The 19,945-nt window shown below is 54.5% G+C and overlaps 3 protein-coding genes across 3 annotated transcripts; 1 reads left to right on the forward strand and 2 right to left on the reverse strand.

Annotated features, from left to right (window-relative positions):
• Positions 1 to 152: 152 nt before the first annotated feature.
• DDA1 (DET1 and DDB1 associated 1) lies at positions 153 to 7,449 on the reverse strand (the record flags this gene model as incomplete). Its single annotated transcript, XM_082010920.1, has 5 exons — positions 153 to 924; positions 1,928 to 1,989; positions 2,319 to 2,370; positions 2,833 to 2,913; positions 7,213 to 7,449. 5 exons carry the CDS (start codon positions 7,447 to 7,449, stop codon positions 814 to 816), a joined length of 543 nt encoding a protein of 180 aa, XP_081867046.1. The 3' UTR covers positions 153 to 813.
• Positions 7,450 to 8,256: 807 nt separating this feature from the next.
• Positions 8,257 to 9,589, reverse strand: MRPL34 (mitochondrial ribosomal protein L34; the record flags this gene model as incomplete). The annotated part of the gene is made up of 2 exons (XM_082010922.1): positions 8,257 to 8,764; positions 9,314 to 9,589. The coding sequence occupies 2 exons, from the start codon at positions 9,587 to 9,589 to the stop codon at positions 8,402 to 8,404; spliced, it is 639 nt and encodes a 212-aa protein (XP_081867048.1). The 3' UTR covers positions 8,257 to 8,401.
• A 6,828-nt stretch (positions 9,590 to 16,417) lies between these two features.
• ABHD8 (abhydrolase domain containing 8) lies at positions 16,418 to 18,665 on the forward strand (the record flags this gene model as incomplete). Its single annotated transcript, XM_082011119.1, has 4 exons — positions 16,418 to 17,183; positions 17,834 to 18,004; positions 18,183 to 18,399; positions 18,516 to 18,665. The coding sequence occupies exons 1-4, from the start codon at positions 16,429 to 16,431 to the stop codon at positions 18,663 to 18,665; spliced, it is 1,293 nt and encodes a 430-aa protein (XP_081867245.1). The 5' UTR covers positions 16,418 to 16,428.
• Between the last annotated feature and the right edge of the window lie 1,280 nt (positions 18,666 to 19,945).

Here is a 19,945-nt window from a genome sequence, read left to right on the forward strand (position 1 = left end):
CCTACCCAACTCCATTCCATCAGCCGGTGCTTAAATACACTGTTGATCAAATACTCAAGAGTAGGATAAGAGTATCCTTTTATTCCAACGGAGAAGTTGCACATATCAGTCCGTTCAAGACCAAGAGACGGTTAGAATTTAAGAGCAACAAAAGCAACACACCTTTCACTTGAATTCTCCATGACCACTGATGCATGAGATAATGTATGCTGCAAAATGACCGTGGCCCTTACAGGACAGACGAAAAGAATACAACTGATATATCAAGTTGACAACACGTTTGCTAAGATCAACGTAACCCTAAATGACACCCATGATTTTTTTAGTGCAGTGCCAGTTTCAGAGTATTTGTGAAAAATAGTGAGGCCCCACACTTATGTCTGGACTGGGTACACCCAAAGAAGAGTTAACCACTTGTAATATGTCAACGGGTACATGAATTGGAAAGCCTGTATCACTGAAGGGTTCTGTAATAACCCACGTCTCCTACCCAGGCTCCCATAGCTAGACCGGGTTGATTAGGTAACAGATTCAACAAAACCTGTGAAAGTGACAGTGTGTATTTTTAGAAAGGAGGAACTAAAGTTATACTACATCATTTACTGAATTGCTCCACCACTGCTCCGTAAGTTTTACGGTATAAATAAAAAATGGAGAGGAAAAAAAAAAAATAAATACATTGGCTCCTATGAAGTCAGAAGTGGTTTGGGCTGCATAGTGGAGGGGTGAGAGATGGGGGCAAGGGCCAAAATTTACACACTTTGAGACAAAACAGGAAGCGCCTGCAAAGTAGTAGAGGAGAAAGCCAAGAGTTTAAGTGTCCTCGTTCATATCCTGGCTGTCTGTCCGAGCGATTTTCCGTGGTGGCGCCGAATTCTCACCTTCTATTTCCACTTGCTCTTGATCTCTCTTCTTTGCTGCATTCTGTTTGGACAGAGAAAGCCACAGTGAAACCCCCCAAAGCCTTAGATTCTGGTGGGAGCTAGTGTTGGCAGAATAAGCTTTTATTCGTAAAAGTTTTCGGATGCAGTGACCTAACTGACACACTGGAACAAACACTGAAGAGGATTTTGCCCAAAGCCAGAAGGTGCTCCTTCTACTGTTCTTCAGATTTGAGGGTGGGACTAAAACACCACTGATCTCAGCACCTTTTATTTATAAATCTCAAACACTGCATAAACATGAGTAAGATCCTCTTTCCCACTGCTCTGAGTCCCTGAACTTATCAAAATCTCCCAAAGCCTTCTGTCACATACAAATACTTTCTTTTCAGCTTCAAGGTTCCCTATAATTTTGCTTCTCCACATTCTTCCGCAAACTCTGCTCTGCCCATGATTACACTCACTGCTTTGATGTCTCCAGTCCTAAGTCATCGCCTTGTTCCGAGTACTCCCAGCCCAGGTATCCCAGCTTCCTGGTCTCAAACGCTAGCTACAGCATACAAATTTGTGTGTTCCTCATACGAGAACTCAGATTTTGTACCCAAGGTAGTTATACGGCCTCAGTAGCGCATTCACATTCTGCACAAGCTCATCCGCCCTCTCCTAAGAGTCCTGGGAGGTAAGAGCAGTTTTACCCTAGCTGTAACGTAGATGCTGAGGCACAGGGAGACCAATTTGCCAAGGTCACAAAGGAAAACTGCAGTAAGTGGGAGAGGTGACTGCAGTCTCCCAAGTTCTAGACTAAACGCTGAGTTAATGTCCCTTAAACTGAAAGGGAAGAAAAAGTTGGTTTTCTTTGGTTGTTTTTTTTATAAAAAAAAAGCCTTGTGCAGAGACAGAGCCTCCTTATGCTATCTTTTACTGAAGGGCAGTTCGCACTTTCAAAGATTGAAGACTAATTAAAAGATTGTGATCAATATTCAGCTCAATTAGCCCGAGTCCGCAAACCAAGATGAAATGTTAATATTAAGAAAACGCAACCATACCTTTTTGTCCCACTGCTGATGTAAATAACGCAAAAGTATATTTGTCTTTTCTGTTACTATGACTGCCAGAAAAAAAGAGAGAGAAACATACTGAGGTCATTTCAAAGAAGACTTTTGGAATGGTGCAGTAATCACCACACTTCCTCACATACTAAGTGTGGTCCTTTTTCTTAAAAGGACAGTATGCAGGAACACCGACCACTTCATAAGGATAGAGGAAAAGCACAAAAAGCCAACAGCTAGACATACACTGCTAATCGCTGTGGTGACGGTTCAATAATATCATTTCATCTGAAGTTTAAAATAAGGGAGATTACGCGTATGCCAGATTTTTAATACTAGAACAGAATACAGTTACTAAAAAACTCAAACTTTAGCGGGGCAGACTTACTTTGTTCAGATGGATATTCCCTCGTGGGAAGATATACCGATGGTCTTCTATTCTATAAAAGAGTTTGAACAGTTACAGAACAAAGACAGCAAAAAGGTGATTTTTAACCCAAGCATAGCTAAACCAACCAAAAGGCCCTCATTAACGCAGGCTACACATGCATTGTGATATTCTGCCCCGTTACATGACACTGTGCAGTTACAGCTTTTTAAAACACACAAAACCACACACATGAAGAAGGAGGACCATTTTTCATATGTTTTTCAGGGCATAAGAACTACTATTAAAGAATATATATATAAAGAAAGCACCACAGATGTGGTTTGGCTGATGTGATGACACATTCCTCACCAAAATCGGGAGGAAGTTTTCCTTGCCAACCTCAACTCATGAGCTGGAATCATACATGTTTTTTAAGAAACAAAATACTAATTTCCAGTTTATTTCACTCTAGCATCCTTTGAACTGTGCAAGAAAACCTTCCCCCAAAGCACCAGGATGTGGCAATACTTACTGATGCTTTACATACAGAATCCGCATGGAATCTGCTGAAGTTGCTTTTGTTGTAGACCGGTAATCCTTTCAAAAAATCTGCCTAAAAAGACACAGAATACAAAGAAGTAGGTGAGGAAAGAAAGAGTGATACTCCTCCTGGTTGTTGTCTGCTTTGTGTTGATTCTTAAAGCAGTTGCTCAGGTCGTTAAGATAAACAACCACAGGAATTGAAGGATGCTGCCAGGTCCCCCCTAGTGAGATGGTTGTTGGATACCGAAACCCACCCAAAACTGTTTCTGTAAAGTAAGCCAACCTCCAGCTTCTGTATTTAGCTCGTTATATCCCCAAAGTTCAGTAATTCAGTTAGAAAGCTGCTAATAAAATTTCTTTTGGCATATATAGGTGATTAAAAAAAAAAAGAGACATGTATCCAGTTGGGTGAGCTCTGACAGAAGGAAGTTTTGCACCACACAGGTACAAACACCACTGATGAGCAGACCAGAGTTCACAGGGATTTAGCAGCACAAATCACAACACCACACAAAGAACTGTGCCACAGCTACACTGATGTCTGATGTCCTTGAATATTACACCATATCAAACTAGTTGCTCTTTTCCTTTTGCTGTTAACATTCCTTGTCACAGACCAAGGCTGGTTCCACAGAGCAATGAAAGTCTACGCGGCCTCAAAAGCCCAGTCCTTATTGCACGCTTATCAGCCTGGCCCAACTTTATTTTTGCTTTTGAAGGATCGCATCCCTACACGCGTCAAGGCTACTGGTACATCAAAAAAAAAAAAAAAATCCCAACTTTTGATGGAAGTGGTTAGATCACCATTCGCAACAAAACTGTTGATCACACAGGCCAGCAAAGCTATTTGCTTAACAGCCGCAGGAACCCTGCAGAGCCCTCTCAGTTTAATTAAGCCATAGCAGCATGAAACAGGAATTTCCATCTCCAAAGTGAAAAAGGAGAGTAGGAAGACAACATTACGGGGGTCAGGAGAAAACCGAGATTAAAAGTGCACTGGAGCCCCTCTACTCACAGCAGAGACAAAGGAAGGTGCCCAGCTATGTCTTTAAAGTAAAGAGAAGATGGGTAATAAATCTAAGATGTACTTCTGCAATAAGCAGGAGAGAGAGAAACCCTGAGATGTCCCCTCTAAATCATTAGACCAGCCACCTGTATCATAATGACACTTACTTAAAGATTCAAAGCCTGTTACACTGAACACTAAAGGATTCCACTCCAGGACATACATCATCTTGTTTATAAGTAATTTTAAAAGGACAGTAAAGCAGCAGATGAGAAGTCATTTAATGTCCGTGTTAGAAGCAACAAATAAATGGACACTACTGCTACAAGCTAGGTTGGAAGACATTGTTTTCATTTAAATAGAAGCCATTAGTTTTATTAACGCTGCCTCTTTAATTCAAAACAAAAAGCTATAATTAGCCAAACCAGAAAATATTATTCATACTTTTGTTCTTAAAAAGAACTCTACTGACATTCTAGTTTCCACATTCAACCCTTCCCATATGGCTGGTTTCAGAAATAATCTTGTTAAAATACTGGACTTGGGTTCAAACAGCTAATTGCAAATTTCTCTTGCCTGTCTTAACCCCCTCAGGACCAACATTATCTCCCTGTGCCGTCACTGCCTTCGGTCGCGAGTTCTCCAGGACAGAGTCCATCGCTCGCTCGTCTGGGTAACGTCCGTACCGTGGCTGAGCTCAGGAATTAAGGCAGGATCTTACGGCTCGCCCATAACAGAAGCGCTCAATTTCAGGCCACGCTGTGCTCTCAGCTCACTACTTCCCATGCCTGCCCCGATGGATTTCTCTGTTCATTTGTTCTCACCGACATCCACAGTTGGTACCGATTAGCGAACACGTATGCTACCCGAGGACTCCCAGGCTGAGAAGGACGGGGAACCCTTTAACGAATTCTGAAGGCACAGCCAGACAGAGTTTTCTCCACATAGCCCAGATTTAAGAATCACTAATTATATTACTCTGTTTAGAAGGACTGAGGATCTTTAAAAATATCTCGTTACATTTCAAAGCATCCCACCTTCCCGTTGCATTAAATTTGCAGGCTTTTTATCACAAAGTAACCTGCTCCGTTACACGAGGCTAATCCAGAAAAAGACAGACATGTCCTTGATTTCTTCTATTGCAGTCAAAGCCTGACAACTACTTGGTTCTATTACAGCTTATAAGAATGGAAAATAACTGCTCTTATTTAGGAGCAGACAACTTCAAGTACTTCTTCAATGAGCTACAGCTCACCCCAAGTTCCTCACGATAGACTTTTCCCTACTTTCCAGCTGGGGATTTGGTCTGGCAGAGCCCACATCTCCCTGGAAAGAAGCTGGGTGAGCGGGATCACAGCTCTCACTCACCAGGGATTCCGCAGTCTTTTACCAGACTTTTACAGCAGAGCCAGTTACATCCAGTAAAATGTAACTGCAAAAATACTGTTAAAATTACAAGACAAAATGCAATTTAAATGGTGAGTGTGGTCGGCCCCCCCCTCTATAATATAGACAACTGAAGCAGGATATATAGCAGCTAAGTGCAGACTCACAAGCAGGAAGGTTACTACACTCCGACAACACCTGGAGACCTCAGCTCTCGTCCCTGGCTCTTGGCCACCACCTTTCCTCTTCTGAGGCCAGCAGTTGCCTGGATGGACCAGCTCCAGCCACGCCAGCAGTGCCTGCTGCCCAGCCATAACTCAGTCAGAGTAGAACAACAGGGACACTAAAATGACTTAGCACACAAGACGGACATTCCTCCAACCTAGGCTCCAGCCAGCACGTTAAGCACTCATCACCAATTCATCTGAAAAGTCTGGTTATCAGCGACACAGACCATCCCTCTGATAATGATAATCCTGCTACATACATGCACATTTTGGTGGCTAATCTGCCGATACGATCTCAGAGAGCACCAAAAAGGCTCCCTTGGGGGAATTGCCTGGAGTCATATTCCTGGATATTCAGAATTAGACAATACTCCAAGTGCAATGATCCTTATCTGCTCCAAGGGCACAGGATAAATAAGCCCCAGTAGGTCAGTGCCATGTTTACACACCTATCGCATAAGGCACACCGAGTCATACCTCCTGGATAATGTCACATGAGGAAACGTTCCCCCTGCGTGCCTTCTGCCACTCTTTAACCAAGGAAAGCACACCTCGGCCAAACTAGTGAAGCTGATGGAGCGTCCTGTGTGGAAGCGAAAAAACAGCAACCGAACCGAGCAGATGCCTCATTTCCTTTAGGGAAAGGCAAACCCAAAAAAACCCAACAAAACAAGCGTGATTACACAACCTCAGAAGGCAACACTGGTTCCTTCTATGATTTGGGAAGTGAGGTAGAGATAAGATGCATCTACTGCTCCTGTGTCAACACGGGTGCTCAGCTTCCTAGGAAGATGACAGTCCTCATCTAAAAGCAGAAAGATGGACCCCTCCCCCATAGATCTCAGGTTTTGAAAGGAACTGCAGTAATAACACTCAGAAAGATGAGACCCAGCACACAGATGCTGAAAGCAGGGCTCTGTCCCAGCACGATGCACGTGGACGTGGGTTAGAGGAAAATCACTAACGCAGGCTTGGGAACCGTCACCTAAGCTCGCAGCCACGGTACGCCTGTACATGGACACCACAGGGACACCACTGTTTTTCCCTTAGTTACTGCGCTTGCTGGGAGGCAGAAGGAAAACTCTCTTTCTCCAAAAAATATTATGTCAAAAGGGAGGGAGGGAGGGAGACTGGAAGCCTCTTGGCTATGACAGCCACCACCAAATGCTCAGGTACCAGACCAAGTCCCTGTTGCTGCTTAGGGGACACAGAAAGGATTGAACAACCTCCACAGCCCCCAGCCCTGGGGCAGGGAGCACCCCGTACCTCTGAAGTGCCCCAATTCCCCCCCACACCCCCCAGCCTTGGGAATGCAGGAAACACCCCGCACCCTGGCTGTGTCCCAGCTGCTCTCAGACCCCCATCCCTGAGGGTGGGGAAATCCCCACACCCGGGGGAGCCCTCGCTCTCCAGCTGTGGTGGGGAATACCCTGAAGTATTACTGCCCCCCCCCAGTCACTAGAAAGGGGGACCCCCCCAGCTTGGGGTGTCACCAGCTCCCCTCATACCCCCACCCCAAGAGAAGGGGTGCGTCTCCAGTTTAGGGTGTCCCTACCCTCCTTAGTCCCCGACCCCGGCGGATGGGGAGCCCCGCCATCTTGGGGTGCTACAGCTCTCCACCCCCTGGGGTGCGGGACACCCCCGGCTTGGGGCATAGCAACCCCCCGCACCCCCCCCGTCGCTAGGGACGCGCAACACCCCCGGCCCCCCGCACCCCCCCCTCCGCCCCCGAGGGTGGGGCACCTCCCACCTCGGAGTGGCCGGCCTCTCGGCCGGGGCCCCACCGCCACACCGCTCTCCTCCGGCCTCCGCGGAGGAGCCGGGCGGGGACGCCGAAGGGTGCGGGCCCTGCAGGGCCAGAGGCGGCAGCGGGCCGCCCCCTCGCCGGGCTGGGTGGGGCAGCGGGGCGCAGCCGGCGGGACAGCAGCGACGGCGGAGCCCCACGGGCCGCGCTCCCCTCACAGCACCGGGCCGGGGGCGCCGCCATTTCGGGCGGGGGGCGCAAGGTACCTACCATCTTCGCCGCTGCCAGCCGTGAGGAGCCACCCCTCCCCCGCCGCCGCGCCTCAACCCACCCACTACCTCCGCTGCCCGCCTTGCGCGTCTCTATTGGCCCGCGCCGCGACACTCTCGCCTTCTATTGGGTTTCGCGCCCGTCAATCTGCGAGGCGCTGAGGAGCGCAGGGTTAGGTTGAGGCAGGAAATGCCCGCTCGGAAGGCCCGGGAGGGGGTGGTAGTGCAGGGCGGGAGGACCCGGATGTACCGCCGGCCGCGGGGCAGGCCGGGAGACGTAGTCCCCGCCGCTATTACCCCTTGAGGCTCTTTAATAAAGGCGCTGTTCATTACGCGTCAGGAACTTGGTAGTTAATTAGCAACGCTGGGAGAACAGTGGCCAGGAGAAGGCAATTCTTCCCCTCCACCCCGTCCCCAGCCCAGAGCTGCAGCCAAGACCCCAATCCTGAAGTGCCTCAGGGAGGTGGAGGAACGGGCAGAGAGGCTGCTGATGTGGCTGGATTAAACTAAAATCCAAACTCCCTCTACCCTCAGCCCTAACTCCATGCTTGTGCCACCCTTCCGAAGGCTCCCTCACAGCTGCAACCCCGGGAACAAGCCAGCTTTGCTCTCCCCATTAGTTTTGCATCGACAATGAGTGCAGGAAGTTCAAGGCGAGTCGCTGGGCTTTTATCTTTGAATCACACATACAAAGCATCAATAATTTTACAATTTTAAAAGCCGCCGTTAAACAAAGGCCTCTGAGGCCACCCTCAAACCAGCACGATTCCTCGCACGCTCCAGACATGAGTGGGACAGTTGATCGCTGCTGCTTGGTACAGTCCCTCTCAACACAGACGTTCAGGCTGGGTCACCCCAAAGCCACGGCAGCTCTAGGGCTCAATTCTGGCTCGCCTCGCACCACTTTGACCTCATGGGCAGCGCTCTCAGTGGCTCAGGGACTTCCTGCCCTTCAGCATACGCCGGAGGATAACCTCAATGCCACCCGGCGTGCTGATGCGCTTGATCCAGCCATGGGTCCGTTTGCGCTTGCGGTTGTTCGGCTGATACTCATTCCCACGTGCTTTTGTGCGGATCTGCTGGTGGTTCCAGGCAGACACCGGGCCGGGGCAGATGCCTGCACGCTTGAGGGAGAGATGGCTTCTGAGAGGCAGCTCCAGGGAACTTGAGAGGACTGTGGCTGTTCGCAGCTGGAAAGGGAAGGCTGCAGCTTGCTGCAGTAGAAAAAATCTTTGGGAAAAGGAAAAAATAACAAACAGAGAATGAGAAGAGAGAGCCTGGCGCTGCCGCTAAAAGGACAATAAAGGGTTTCTTCACAGCCGTGAGGGACAGGGTTGACCCTGTCACGTCACATCCCTCCCCCAGCCCGGGACCCGCTCGCCCCCCCACCCCGTCTCCCTCGGGGGGAACACCACACCTCGCCCGCCCTCAGCCCCCTCTCCAGGCAGGCAGCAGCAGCCTCCGTTACCTGCCGCCAGCAGCCCATGGCCAGAGGCGGGTCACCGCCGCCATCGCCCTCGGCCCGTCCTGACAACACCGTCCTCTCAACAACACCGTCCCCTATTGGCTCCCTCCGCCCGGCCAATCACGGCCGGCGAAGAATGCGCATGCGCGTTGAGCGTGAGGGTCAAGCATGCGGGCCGCAAGAGTTGATGGGACTTGTAGTCCTGGAGAGGGCCGGGCCCGCCGCGCTGTTACCATGGCAACGGCCGCGGGGTACGGCCTGGGCCCCCCAGCCTTGCGAAGGGCCGAGGCCCCCTGCAACGGCGGGGGACTCGTCCCTGTCAGCAGCCACTAACAGAGCAAAAGCCGCCTCGAAAGACTAATTTATTCCTCACCAGGACGGTTCTGCCAGCGTCAGCTCTGGCGCTTGGGCCGCTCCGGGGCAGGAGGGCCTGGCCAGGCGCAGGGCCCTGCCACCATAGAGAGCCCGCGCTGCCACCCTCCCTGTCCGGCTGCTTCTCCTCGCCCATGAGGGGTGTGCTCTGGCTGCCCCCAAAATTTTCACCACAAGCAGTGTGGCGTACAGGTATCCTTTTCTGGAAGCCGCCGCCAGGCACTGCGACAGGCCTGGCAGGGGGTAAACTGGTACCGGGCTTTCTGATCACCGTCATCCTCTAGTGTAGATATATGTAGATAGAGCAGCAAAGACGTGCCAGGGCGCCTCCAGAGAGGTTCAGCCTCCTTCCCTTCCCAAGCAGGTGAATGTGGTTGTCTGTGTTCTACAGAGCAGGAAAATGAGGTGCAGAAGGAGGAAGAAGAAGAGGAGGAGGATGAGGGCTGGCTGGGGGGTCAGAGGCTGAGTCACCAGTAACCCGCAGGATCTCAGTCATCCTCTCTGTCTGCTCTGATCATCTAGAAGATCCTTCAGATTGCTTTGCTGGAGGCAAGCCCAGCTGTATCGCCAAGAGCACGCACCAGCTCCAGGGTTTTTCTGCACTGGTTCGTTGTGTTCCCGCCAAAAGTCAGCCCGTCGGGGTGAGGGGATGTAACTGCAGCCCTCCCAAACCCATGGCCATGAAAACAAGCCCAGGAGACATTCGTGACTGTATGTTTTGTCCTCCTGTCCCGGCCCCTGGGGTCTGCATGTTCATGCTTTTGGTGCACGATCACCCGTGCTGAGCACCGACGCGCTCGTGGCACTGACACGCTGGTGGGCCTCTGGGAAGCCGCAAATACCAGAATGGTAAGAAAAGAGTAAAAGGTAAGAAGGAACTTGGTAATTCATCTCATTGGAAGGGGCAAAAAGCCAGGGCACGTCCTCCCGCTCCCCCGGCTCCCGGCAGGCTCCCCATGGGCGGGTGGCGGGGCTGCGCTGGGCCTTGCTTTGACTGGCAAGTCTCCTTGTCTGTCACGCCGAGAGCCCTCCTCTTTAGGAGGGATTTAAGGGGCTTTCTATGGCTATAGACTACAAGGACAAATAGCACCCCCAAACCCCAGAGCTCAGTTATGAAGCTGCTCGTGGGGAGAAGATGGAAAGAGAGATTTCGGTCTAAAGCAGATGAGCTGAGCTGAAGGCATTGCTCCATCCTTCCTACCAGACAGGCAAAAAAATGTAATCGGCGGAGGTGAAAAGCTGAGCAGCCTGCCAGCACTGGCACCCTGCAACCTGCACAGGCTCCCGCCGCTTCGGGCATCTCTTCCTCTCCCTCTTTGCCTCCTGCAAGATTTAAGCCTTTCGTTTGCAATCTCCACTCCTGACAGTCCTTGTCAATAAATGAGGTGAGCATCCTCTTCTGTCTCTCTCTCTTTGTGCGGGAGGACTCGGAGCACAAGCCGCGATGTAGGGCATGCGCTGAGGCGGAGGGGAGGAAGGTGCTTTGCGCGGGGAGCAAAATGGCCAAAAGATGCATTTCGAAGCTGACGGTGGGAAGGGATTTGAGAGGCGTGAAATGGGATTGCAGGGAGAGAAGGGGAGACGGTAGCCTCGCAGCGGCACAGCATTGCTTGCGCTTAAATGACCCTGTTATATTCAGCATGCTTTGAGCACAGGGTGATAAAAAGCTGCCTGGTGATAAAACTTAAGGGACGGCTTCTGTTGTGATGCAATTGCAGTAAATGATTGCTGGCTCTGACCGAAGACCTGCTGTTGCTATGTGCGTGTCAAATCTGCTCGGATTTTCGGTTGGAGATCGAGGGGGCACCTGCACGCATCGCTGCCCGGCGGAGGGGGCAGGGTTTGCTTCTTCTCCTGCCTCCTTGCAATGGTTTCTTCCAGCTTGCTACTGGAGGACGTTTGCCGCCGGAGGAATCCAGCCGGCTTTTCTGCGGCTATGCGGTGGGAGCAGGGGTGATCCCCTTGGAAATCCAGGAGGTTTGGGAAAGGGAGGGGGTTAAGCTGGATTTCGGTGGCGGAGGTCAGGCACAGGTTACTCCGCTGTGCATTGCATAATCTTTTGTTTCTCAAGGTCTTCTTCCTTCCTAAAGGGAGACGTATGGCAGGCAGCCAGCCGCGGCTCCAGGCTGCCGTGTGTCTTACAGACACTCTGCTTTCCCTGCCGTGCCGTTTCTTGACTGAATGCGATTTGTCTGCGTCCTGCGGGGCCCTCAGCGAAGTCCTGCTGCCCGCGGACGGGGACTGGTCCTCCCCATCCCGGGGAAGGCGCAGGCTGCGGCTGCGTCCCTGCCTGTGCTGAGCATTCAGGGCTGCCTCCTTGGTTTTCTATTTGTACGACTGATAAAGCCTTCCTGCCTACTTACTCCTGACTGTCGTGATAAAGCTGCTATAATTGCATCAGGATGGGGAAGCCAGGCGTAACAGAATAAATCCAGGTGCTCACCACCAGCTGAAGTGGCTTTTTCACATTCCCACAGAGGGAAGTTTGCTTTGCAGGACTGAGACTAAGCAGCATAAATGTTTTCTTGCTTGTATCTGAGATCGCTGCTTAAACAGACGTTCTCTTTATGTGTTGCTCGATGCTGCAGTTTCTCCACTTTACAGAGAGTGAATGATTGGGGGAGGCTGGAAAGAGCATAATAATATTTGCCCATTCCTCAGGAGTGTCATGTGTCATCATTAATACTCGTGAGCCCCGGAGGGAAGGGATTAGAGCTGAACAAATTATTATGGCAGGTTGGATTCTGGCTGCAGCACATCTCATGCTCCTCTCTGGCACCTCTCCTCCGAGGATTTGCAAGGAATTAGCAGATATCAAGTCCCTGCTACTCCCTGTGAGGGGCCCAGGGCTCTGTGCAGGGAAGAAAACGGGGGTGCTGAGCTGTGGTGGGACTTGCTGGCTTACGGAGAGGTTTATGGCTGTCGGCTTCGGCGTTGACACCCGCTTGCGCTGCCCCTGCAGTAAATGAGGCTCTCTGCTCACTTAACTGGGGACAAAATATGTACCAGGACTTCTCCTGCCAGGGATGGGCTCACTGCTGCCCTGGGGGCTGTCACGGAGAAACGCACAGTCCTTTCCCCTGCCCATAATCCAGGGTCTCCCCAGCAAGGACGGGATAGGATGGCAGGAGGATATTTTTGTCATTCCCAGCACCCCAGACGTTTGGGACATCAGCTGTCCCCAGAAACCTGGGACCACGGCAGGAGGCAGGACCAAGAGGCTGTTTGGGGCAGGGGAAACCCTCTTCTCTGCAGGGATGGCAAGGGAAGAGCCAGCTTGGCTGGCCCATCGCGGCATAGCCGTAAGTGTGGCCACAATGTGCTGTCATGCCTGGGGCAGACATGGTGCAAGCGCTGCCCTGATACACTACCCCATGGGCTGTATGTCAGCCCCGCGGGCTCTGTGTCAGCCCTGTGTGGCTGCCTGTCACGTTACCCCATCGGGCTTTCCACCCTCCACCCTGCCACGTTGCATCTCGTCCCATTTTTCTCCAGCTGTGACACGGTGCCATCAAGTTGTATAAAATCTGAGACGCTGCAGCCCGAAGTAGGTCAGTAAGTTGTTTTTCCCCAGCTGGGTTGTTCGTCGCAGCAATGGGGAGGGTGAAGCCAGAGAACTCCGCATGGGTGCTCTGGGATGAGGTCTGGACCTGGGCGATAAATCATCCTCCCGGGATTAATCCCCAGCATCCCTCAAGCATCCCCACGCTGCTGGGAGCGGTTTCCTGCGGGCAGCCGTGATTTTGAGGGGGACCAGGACGTGGGTATCGTCTTGGGGCGATGCCATCCACCTTCCCAAGCCCGCACCATGTCCTCAGCCTCGCAGGACACGGGTGCCAGTGGCAGGTTCACGCCGTGCCTGGCTCGTTGTTGTGCCTGGCCTTATGTAACCAGTGCTGAAATCTCGCTCTCTGCTGGGGGTGATGAGGGAAGGTAGCCGGGATGGAAAGCGGAAGGGGGGGAAGCAGCTCATCGCCATGGTTACCAGCATCTTTACAAAGTTCTTCACATCCATCTGGTTTCATTTTCAGCCCTTTTCATCTCACGGAGGGAACATCCCTTGATGTTTCTGGCTGCATCAGCCGCGGCAGACGGTGTGGTGGGTTAGAGGAGGCGCGTGGGAGGTGGGAGACAGGCACACTTTGCCTCCCAGCCCCTGAGACGAAGCCTGACATCGAGTCGAGTCGCTTAACCTCCTGTTCCCTCCATTTCCCACTGAACGGCTTGGCCGGGATGTGCTCTCTGCTGGGATTATGGGTGGTGTTTTCTCAGTCTGATACCCAGCAGGGACTGCCACGTCCTGGACCACGAGCTCCAGCCTGGGTATATCCGAGCGGAGGCATCTCAGCTGGGGGAGGCAGCTGCCCTGCTGAACACACCGTCTCCTGCAGCAGGATCTGGGCTTGTACCCAGAGCCGGTGAGGCTGGAGGGCGGCTCCGTGGCCTGAGCCTGGGCTCCTGGAGCTGCCTGCAGAGCTCCTGACTGCCAGAGCCTTCCAGCAAATCAATTCTGGAAATGAACAGGATGGACTAATTGAGTTAATCCTGAGAAGTTAATCAATGTCGAGGCGGTTTGGCCAGAAGTCCTGTTTATAATCCATACAGAGATCATTAGTGCCTTATGAAATGGAGGCGCAGAATAAAGCCACGCTTTATGGAAAACAGAGGCAGAATCACGTCTAGGTCCCACAGGCTGCGCCTGGGGGAACCGTACCCAGTGCAAGTGCAGGATGCGGCCTGCCAGCTGTGGGCAGAGCTTGCGGACAGCTCGCAGCCACGCTCATGGGAACCGCGAGGCTCAGGCTCTGCCTGGTTTCCCCTCTCCCCCTGGGTTTTCTGCCTGCCCCATCTCTCTGTTCAGCATTAACAGCTCAGAGCTGCTTGAGGACCAAGAGCAGCCCAAGCCTGGCACCACGCTGGTGCTCGAAAGCATGGCAAGAGCCGTGGCTTGTCCGCCCCGGCGTAAAGGCAGCTGGGCATCTTCCAGGCAGGGCTCCAGCCAGTCTGGTGCCCAGCTCCTCGGGCTCATCACCGATCTGGAAGTGTGGCTCAGCAGAGCAGACCGGCCCCTTGCCAGTGAGGTCTGGATTTGGCTTCTCCTTCCCAAGGCTCTGAGACCTGCTCTTTCTCACAGCTTGGATGGGTCCATCCTCGGAGCAGTGAAGGGAGCCCAGAGAGTGACACGGCTGCTTAGCATGGAGCTGGGCCAGCTTGCGGGAGCAAGGGGCTGCGGGAAATCTCTCGCTGCAGCTGGATTCTGCATGGACGTGCTTGTGTCCAGAAGAGAGATTGCCGATGCAAGCCCGGGCACCGGGCAGAGCTGGGACTGCCATGGCCCCACGCTCCCCCAGGTAGCTCCCCAGCCAGCAGCAAGGAGAAGGAGCACCCGGGACCAGCTTTGCTGCATTTCCAGTCCATACAATTCAGCACCCAGAGCCTTGCACAGCATTTGCGTGGGAGTCGGGCCACTGTCCCCGGCAGAGCCGGGTGAGAGTCAAATGCTGGCTGTGGTCCTGAGAGCTGGCAGCGGTCCCCAGGGAAGTCGCGCCGCCTTTGCCAAGGGAACCGTTACCCGGATCACCGGCCTGGAGCAAACAGGCTGGTTTTTCCTGGGAGCTCACGGGGACCAGGCTGGGCGTGTTGGGGTCCGCAGGGGTCTCTGAGGAGGGCACAGTGTTGGCTCTCCCAAACATAGTGAATTATAAAGGAGAAGGAGGCCTGTGCTCCCAGTCTGCCTCCATTAGTTATTTTGTTTAATTAATTCCCTCTCGTGCAGTTTGCCAGCAAAGCACCCATAATCCTGCCGGGTGCACTTGAAGGGGTTGCTCGGAGAGCTAAGGGGGCTGCTCCTGACAGCATCATTGGGATTTAGACGTTTAATTCCCCTCTGGGAACTTGCTTTTCCTTCTCCTCCCATCTGCGGGGGGCATGGTCGGTCCCCACAGCCGCCGCTCAGGGGGCAGCCGGTGCCCCCTCCTGCAGGGACAGCCCTTCTGCGCAGCGCCTGCTCTGGCTCTCTTTGCCTGTTGGCATGAATAATTCACCGTGTTTAGCTTCATCAATAATAAATGTGCATCAGGCTGCCAGCCAGGGGAGGCAGGGACCTCCCCAGCACCCTCCGCACCCACCCTCGGCATCGCCAGGACGGCACCGGGCTCCGGTCCCAGTACCGATGCCCCCAGTGCTGCCAGTCTATGCTACCTCCCATCTGTCTTTGCTCAGGTCTGGCTTCGTTCTTGTCCATCTCGGTGGTCCCAGCATCCGCAGCCCTCTCCCAAAGCCACTTGAGTGCACCTGGAAGTGCAAACGTCAAGGAATGAGCCTTGGGGACAGCAAGGACGGGGCCACATCCCCCCAGCCCGCATGATGCCGGGGGGGATGGAGGAGAGGTCCCAGCCCCAAAGCAGGCGCTGGGTCACTGCCCCCACCCCAGTTCTCTCACCGTATTATTTTCAGCCTTGGTTTGCAGAGTGTCTTTAATTAAAACCTTCATCTCCAATGCCTGTAATTTCCATCTCTCGCTATTTGTATTGGTGGTTTAGACTAGCGATAGATATATATATTTAATTGGTATAAATAATGCATTTTCATAGCTGGATCTTTCCTTTTCCATACTTGGTGCCAGAAATAACATTTTCATTTCAAACAGACTTTTCTTTGCGTGTTCCTTCCCTCGGCCAGAATGGATCCCTCCTCAGAGGCCCGCGGCTGCGTGCCGGGGACCACGTGGATTTGCAGCCTTTTGAGTTCCTCCCTGCTGGGCCAGCGTACGTTGCACCGGCTCGGTGATGGGGACGTTGCCCAGACAAAGCTGGACAGGGAGTGGTGGGTCCATCTTTGATCTGAAAGAGAAGCCCATTCGCAGGCGGCTGAGGAGGGCTGTGCGTTTGGGGAGCACCATGTTCACCCCCCAGTGCACCCCCAGAGGCACCTTCCGCCCTCGCTCGTGCTCCCGCGGCTTTGCCCGGGGCTGGCAGCAAAGCCAGGGGGACAGGGCTGTCCCTGGCCCCCTGTGCCACAGCCAAGAACCCCAGCAGGTCCCATCTGGGTGCTAGAGCTGGTGACTAACCCCCCTTCTCCTGCCGCCCCCCCCTTGCCTTCATTGCAGGGAGCATAATGCTGACCAGCATCACCGATGGGCTCCTGTGCTGCCTGACGGGCAAGACGACGAACGCCGTGGGGCCACTGGACAGCGTTGAGTCCAGCAACGGCTACAGCTTCATGGAGGTGAAGCCGGGGAGGATCCTGAGGGTCAGGCACAGCACGCCCAACCACTCGGCCCCGGAGGGGCCCGAGGAGACCCAGCCTGGGGGACCAGAGCGGGGCACGGTGCACTGCAAGCGCAAGATCACCGTCTACCGCAATGGGCAGCTGGTGATTGAGAACCTGGGGGACGCCGTCCGTTCCGAGATCCTGCACTGCCAGAACACCTCGGGGGAACCCAACAGCACCGTGGAGCTGGAGCTCTCCGATCCGGCCAGCCAAGCTCCTGCCCAGGGTCCCGCCGGCACGCCAGGATGTGGCACACGGGAAGCAGTTGCTGCCCCCGGCAAGCGTCGGAAGCGTAAACCCAAGAAAGTCATCAACATCGACTGCAAGAAGCAGATCACAAGCTGCAAAGGGACGCACAGCGATGTCGTCCTCTTCTTCATCCACGGCGTGGGTGGCTCGCTGGACATCTGGAAAGAGCAGCTGGACTTCTTTACCAAGCTGGGCTACGAAGTGGTGGCTCCCGACCTGGCCGGCCATGGCTGCAGCTCGGCTCCCCAGATTGCCGCTGCGTACACTTTCTACGCGCTGGCAGAGGACATGAGGGCCGTCTTCAAGCGCTACGCGAAGAAGAGGAATATCTTGATAGGACACTCGTACGGGTAAGGGACACTTGTATGGGTAAGGCACCAGGGGTCCCAGGAGGGAAGGGATAGATTCATCCCCGCCATCCTCTCCTTGGCAGAAAATGCCCAACAAATCCTGCATTTTGGGGGCTGAGAAGCAGAGGAGGGGTGTGGGGTTTCCTGTTCTGGGTTTATCCCTCACCTTTGATCTCCTACATCCTCTTGGTGTGTGTCCCTGGGTCCAGCTAATCCCAGAGCCTGTCCTCCGCAGGGAAGCCGGCAGAGCACAGCCTATAAATAGACTAAGCCCAAGAAAGTCAATTAGATGGAGACTAAGCAGTACAGAGAGCAGCCCTGGGATGAGAGGGAGCCGGAGCCGGCCTCCGAGCTGGGTAGGATTAGATCAGGATAACGCTGGTCCAGGTGGGCACCCAAGTAGGTCCCAGCACCCTGCTTTGGTCTGCACAGGAGTGAAACCCTGAGCTCAGGCCCTCTGCCCAGGCTCTGCAGGGCACCGGCTGTGGGGTTTGATGGGGGTTACCCTGCCCCAGAAAGGGGGAGCATGGGTCAAATGAGGGGGTGTAGCCTGGGCTCTGTCCATGGATCCATGGGATCTGTCTTGGGATGCAGCATCCTCCAGTGCCGGAGGGTCAGAGCATGGCTCCCATGTCTCCCTCTCCCCACAGGGTGTCCTTCTGCACCTTCCTCGCCCACGAGTACCCAGACCTGGTCCATAAGGTGATCATGATCAATGGAGGGGGCCCAACGGCGCTGGAGCCCAGCTTCTGCTCCATCTTCAACATGCCCACCTGCGTGCTGCACTGTCTGTCCCCGTGCCTGGCATGGAGCTTCCTCAAGTGAGTGGCCATCTTGGCACCGCGGCACCGGGGAGGGTTGTCCTCGCCAGCCTGGCTTCCAGCCACCACGGGCAGGGACACCACGTCCTGCCAGCAGCATCCCCCACGCTCCTGTCCCCCCCAGTGCCGAGTCACTGCACTGGGCTAACCCTCTGCCGGTGCCGGCTCCGTCCCGCAGGGCTGGCTTCGCTCGCCAGGGTGCCAAAGAGAAGCAGCTGCTGAAGGAAGGCAATGCCTTCAACGTGTCCTCCTTTGTGCTGCGTGCCATGATGAGCGGGCAGTACTGGCCAGAGGGTGATGAGGTTTACCATGCGGAGCTGGCCGTGCCCGTGCTCCTGGTCCACGGCATGCACGACAAGTTCGTCCCGGTGGAGGAGGACCAGCGAATGGCCGAGGTAGGGGACCGAGTCAGGCTGGGGGCGTGGGTGAGGGCCAGGGTCTGCCTGCCAGCACACAGCAATGCGGGCAGGGGGCTTGACCCGGCACTGACGCTGCCACCATCTCCCTCCAGATCCTGCTGATAGCCTTCCTGAAGGTGATCGATGAGGGCAGCCACATGGTGATGATGGAGTGTCCCGAGACGGTGAACACGCTGCTCCACGAGTTCGTCCTGTGGGAGCCCGAGACACCAGCTGGGGACGGGCAAGGGGAGAAGAAATAAGGCGGCGGGACACGGTGACAGGGCTGCTCCGATGGGAGAGACGTTTCAGAGCAGAGAGGGGTTTGTGAGAGCGGAGGGGTGCAGCGGAGGCTGCCCTCGCCGGGAGCTCAGCTGATTTTCTTTCCCGGCTGCACCGGAGGCTGGCGGCTGAGCGCAGAGGCTCTCCCGGGCAGGGGTGCGTGGGGCCAGCAGCAGGAGCATGGCAGACCCAGTCCCTGTCCCCTCGGGGGTGGCATGGCAGCCGCTGGAGCGTCTTCATCCTGTTTCTTTGTAGTAGTATTTTCCTCACGCAGTGACCCCCCCGGGACGGAGAGGAGCTGGCTGCAGGGAGACTGGTCCCACCTGTAGCAAAACGGGAAGAAATCGGAGGGGTCTCTCCAGGGAGCGCGTCGGCTCTGGCACCTTTCCGGCCAGGACTGGAGGAGCTGAGCTGGGATTGCTTTAAGGGGAAGCCAGAGGCTCCTTGGCCTCAGGCACTGGTGAGGGTCTGCCTGCACAGCTCGTTTCTGCCTGGCCAGATGAGGATGAGGAGATGACCTGCTCCAGCGGGCATGGCCAGAAGGACCGTCAGCTCCCCCACCATGGTGGGACTGGCATGGCTGTGGTGGGGAGGACGCCAAACCTGAGCTCTCCCATGGTTCCCCGGTGTCACCGTCCATGCAGTCACGTCCCCAACCACCATTGCTTTAGGTACCACAGTGCTGGCTTCTGCAGAGCCTTCAGCTTCCCTCCCGCTGCTGCATCCTCGAGATGCTCGGAGCCATCGCCACCACGCAGCGACTCCCACGGCGTCTGATCCACTCGTCCGGCCCGGCTTCCAGCTCCTCCATGATTCCGGGACCCACCATCTGCTCCCGGACCACATCCCCGCCAGGATCACACCCGTCCCACGTGCACCAGGGGACCAGCAATACACCATCGCGTTGTCACTGTGTCCATCAGCTCCCGTACAGATCCGCGGGGTCTCAGAGCAACGCGGGAGCGACGAAGAAAAACCGCGACCGCCTGACCGCAACGGACAACAGCTCGTTACCTGCTGACACCGTTCTGTACGTAACCCACCGGTCCCATCATCTCCTCCCCTCTGCGCTTCGCATCCCGCTGCCAGGAGCTGGGCAGGACCGAGAAGGTACACAAGAAGCGTTGAGGGGGACCCAGGTGCTGTTGCGGGGTCTGGGGGCTCCCGGCCTCGCTGGGATGGAGGGAGCCCGAGCGAGCCTGGAGGATGCTGTGCTCAGGGCATAGCCCCACCTCCCCGCTATCCCAAAGAGCAGAGCCGC

Source organism: Phaethon aethereus, assembly GCF_964289735.1.
Source record: "Phaethon aethereus genome assembly, chromosome: 26".
NCBI classification, from domain to species: Eukaryota; Metazoa; Chordata; class Aves; order Phaethontiformes; family Phaethontidae; genus Phaethon; species Phaethon aethereus.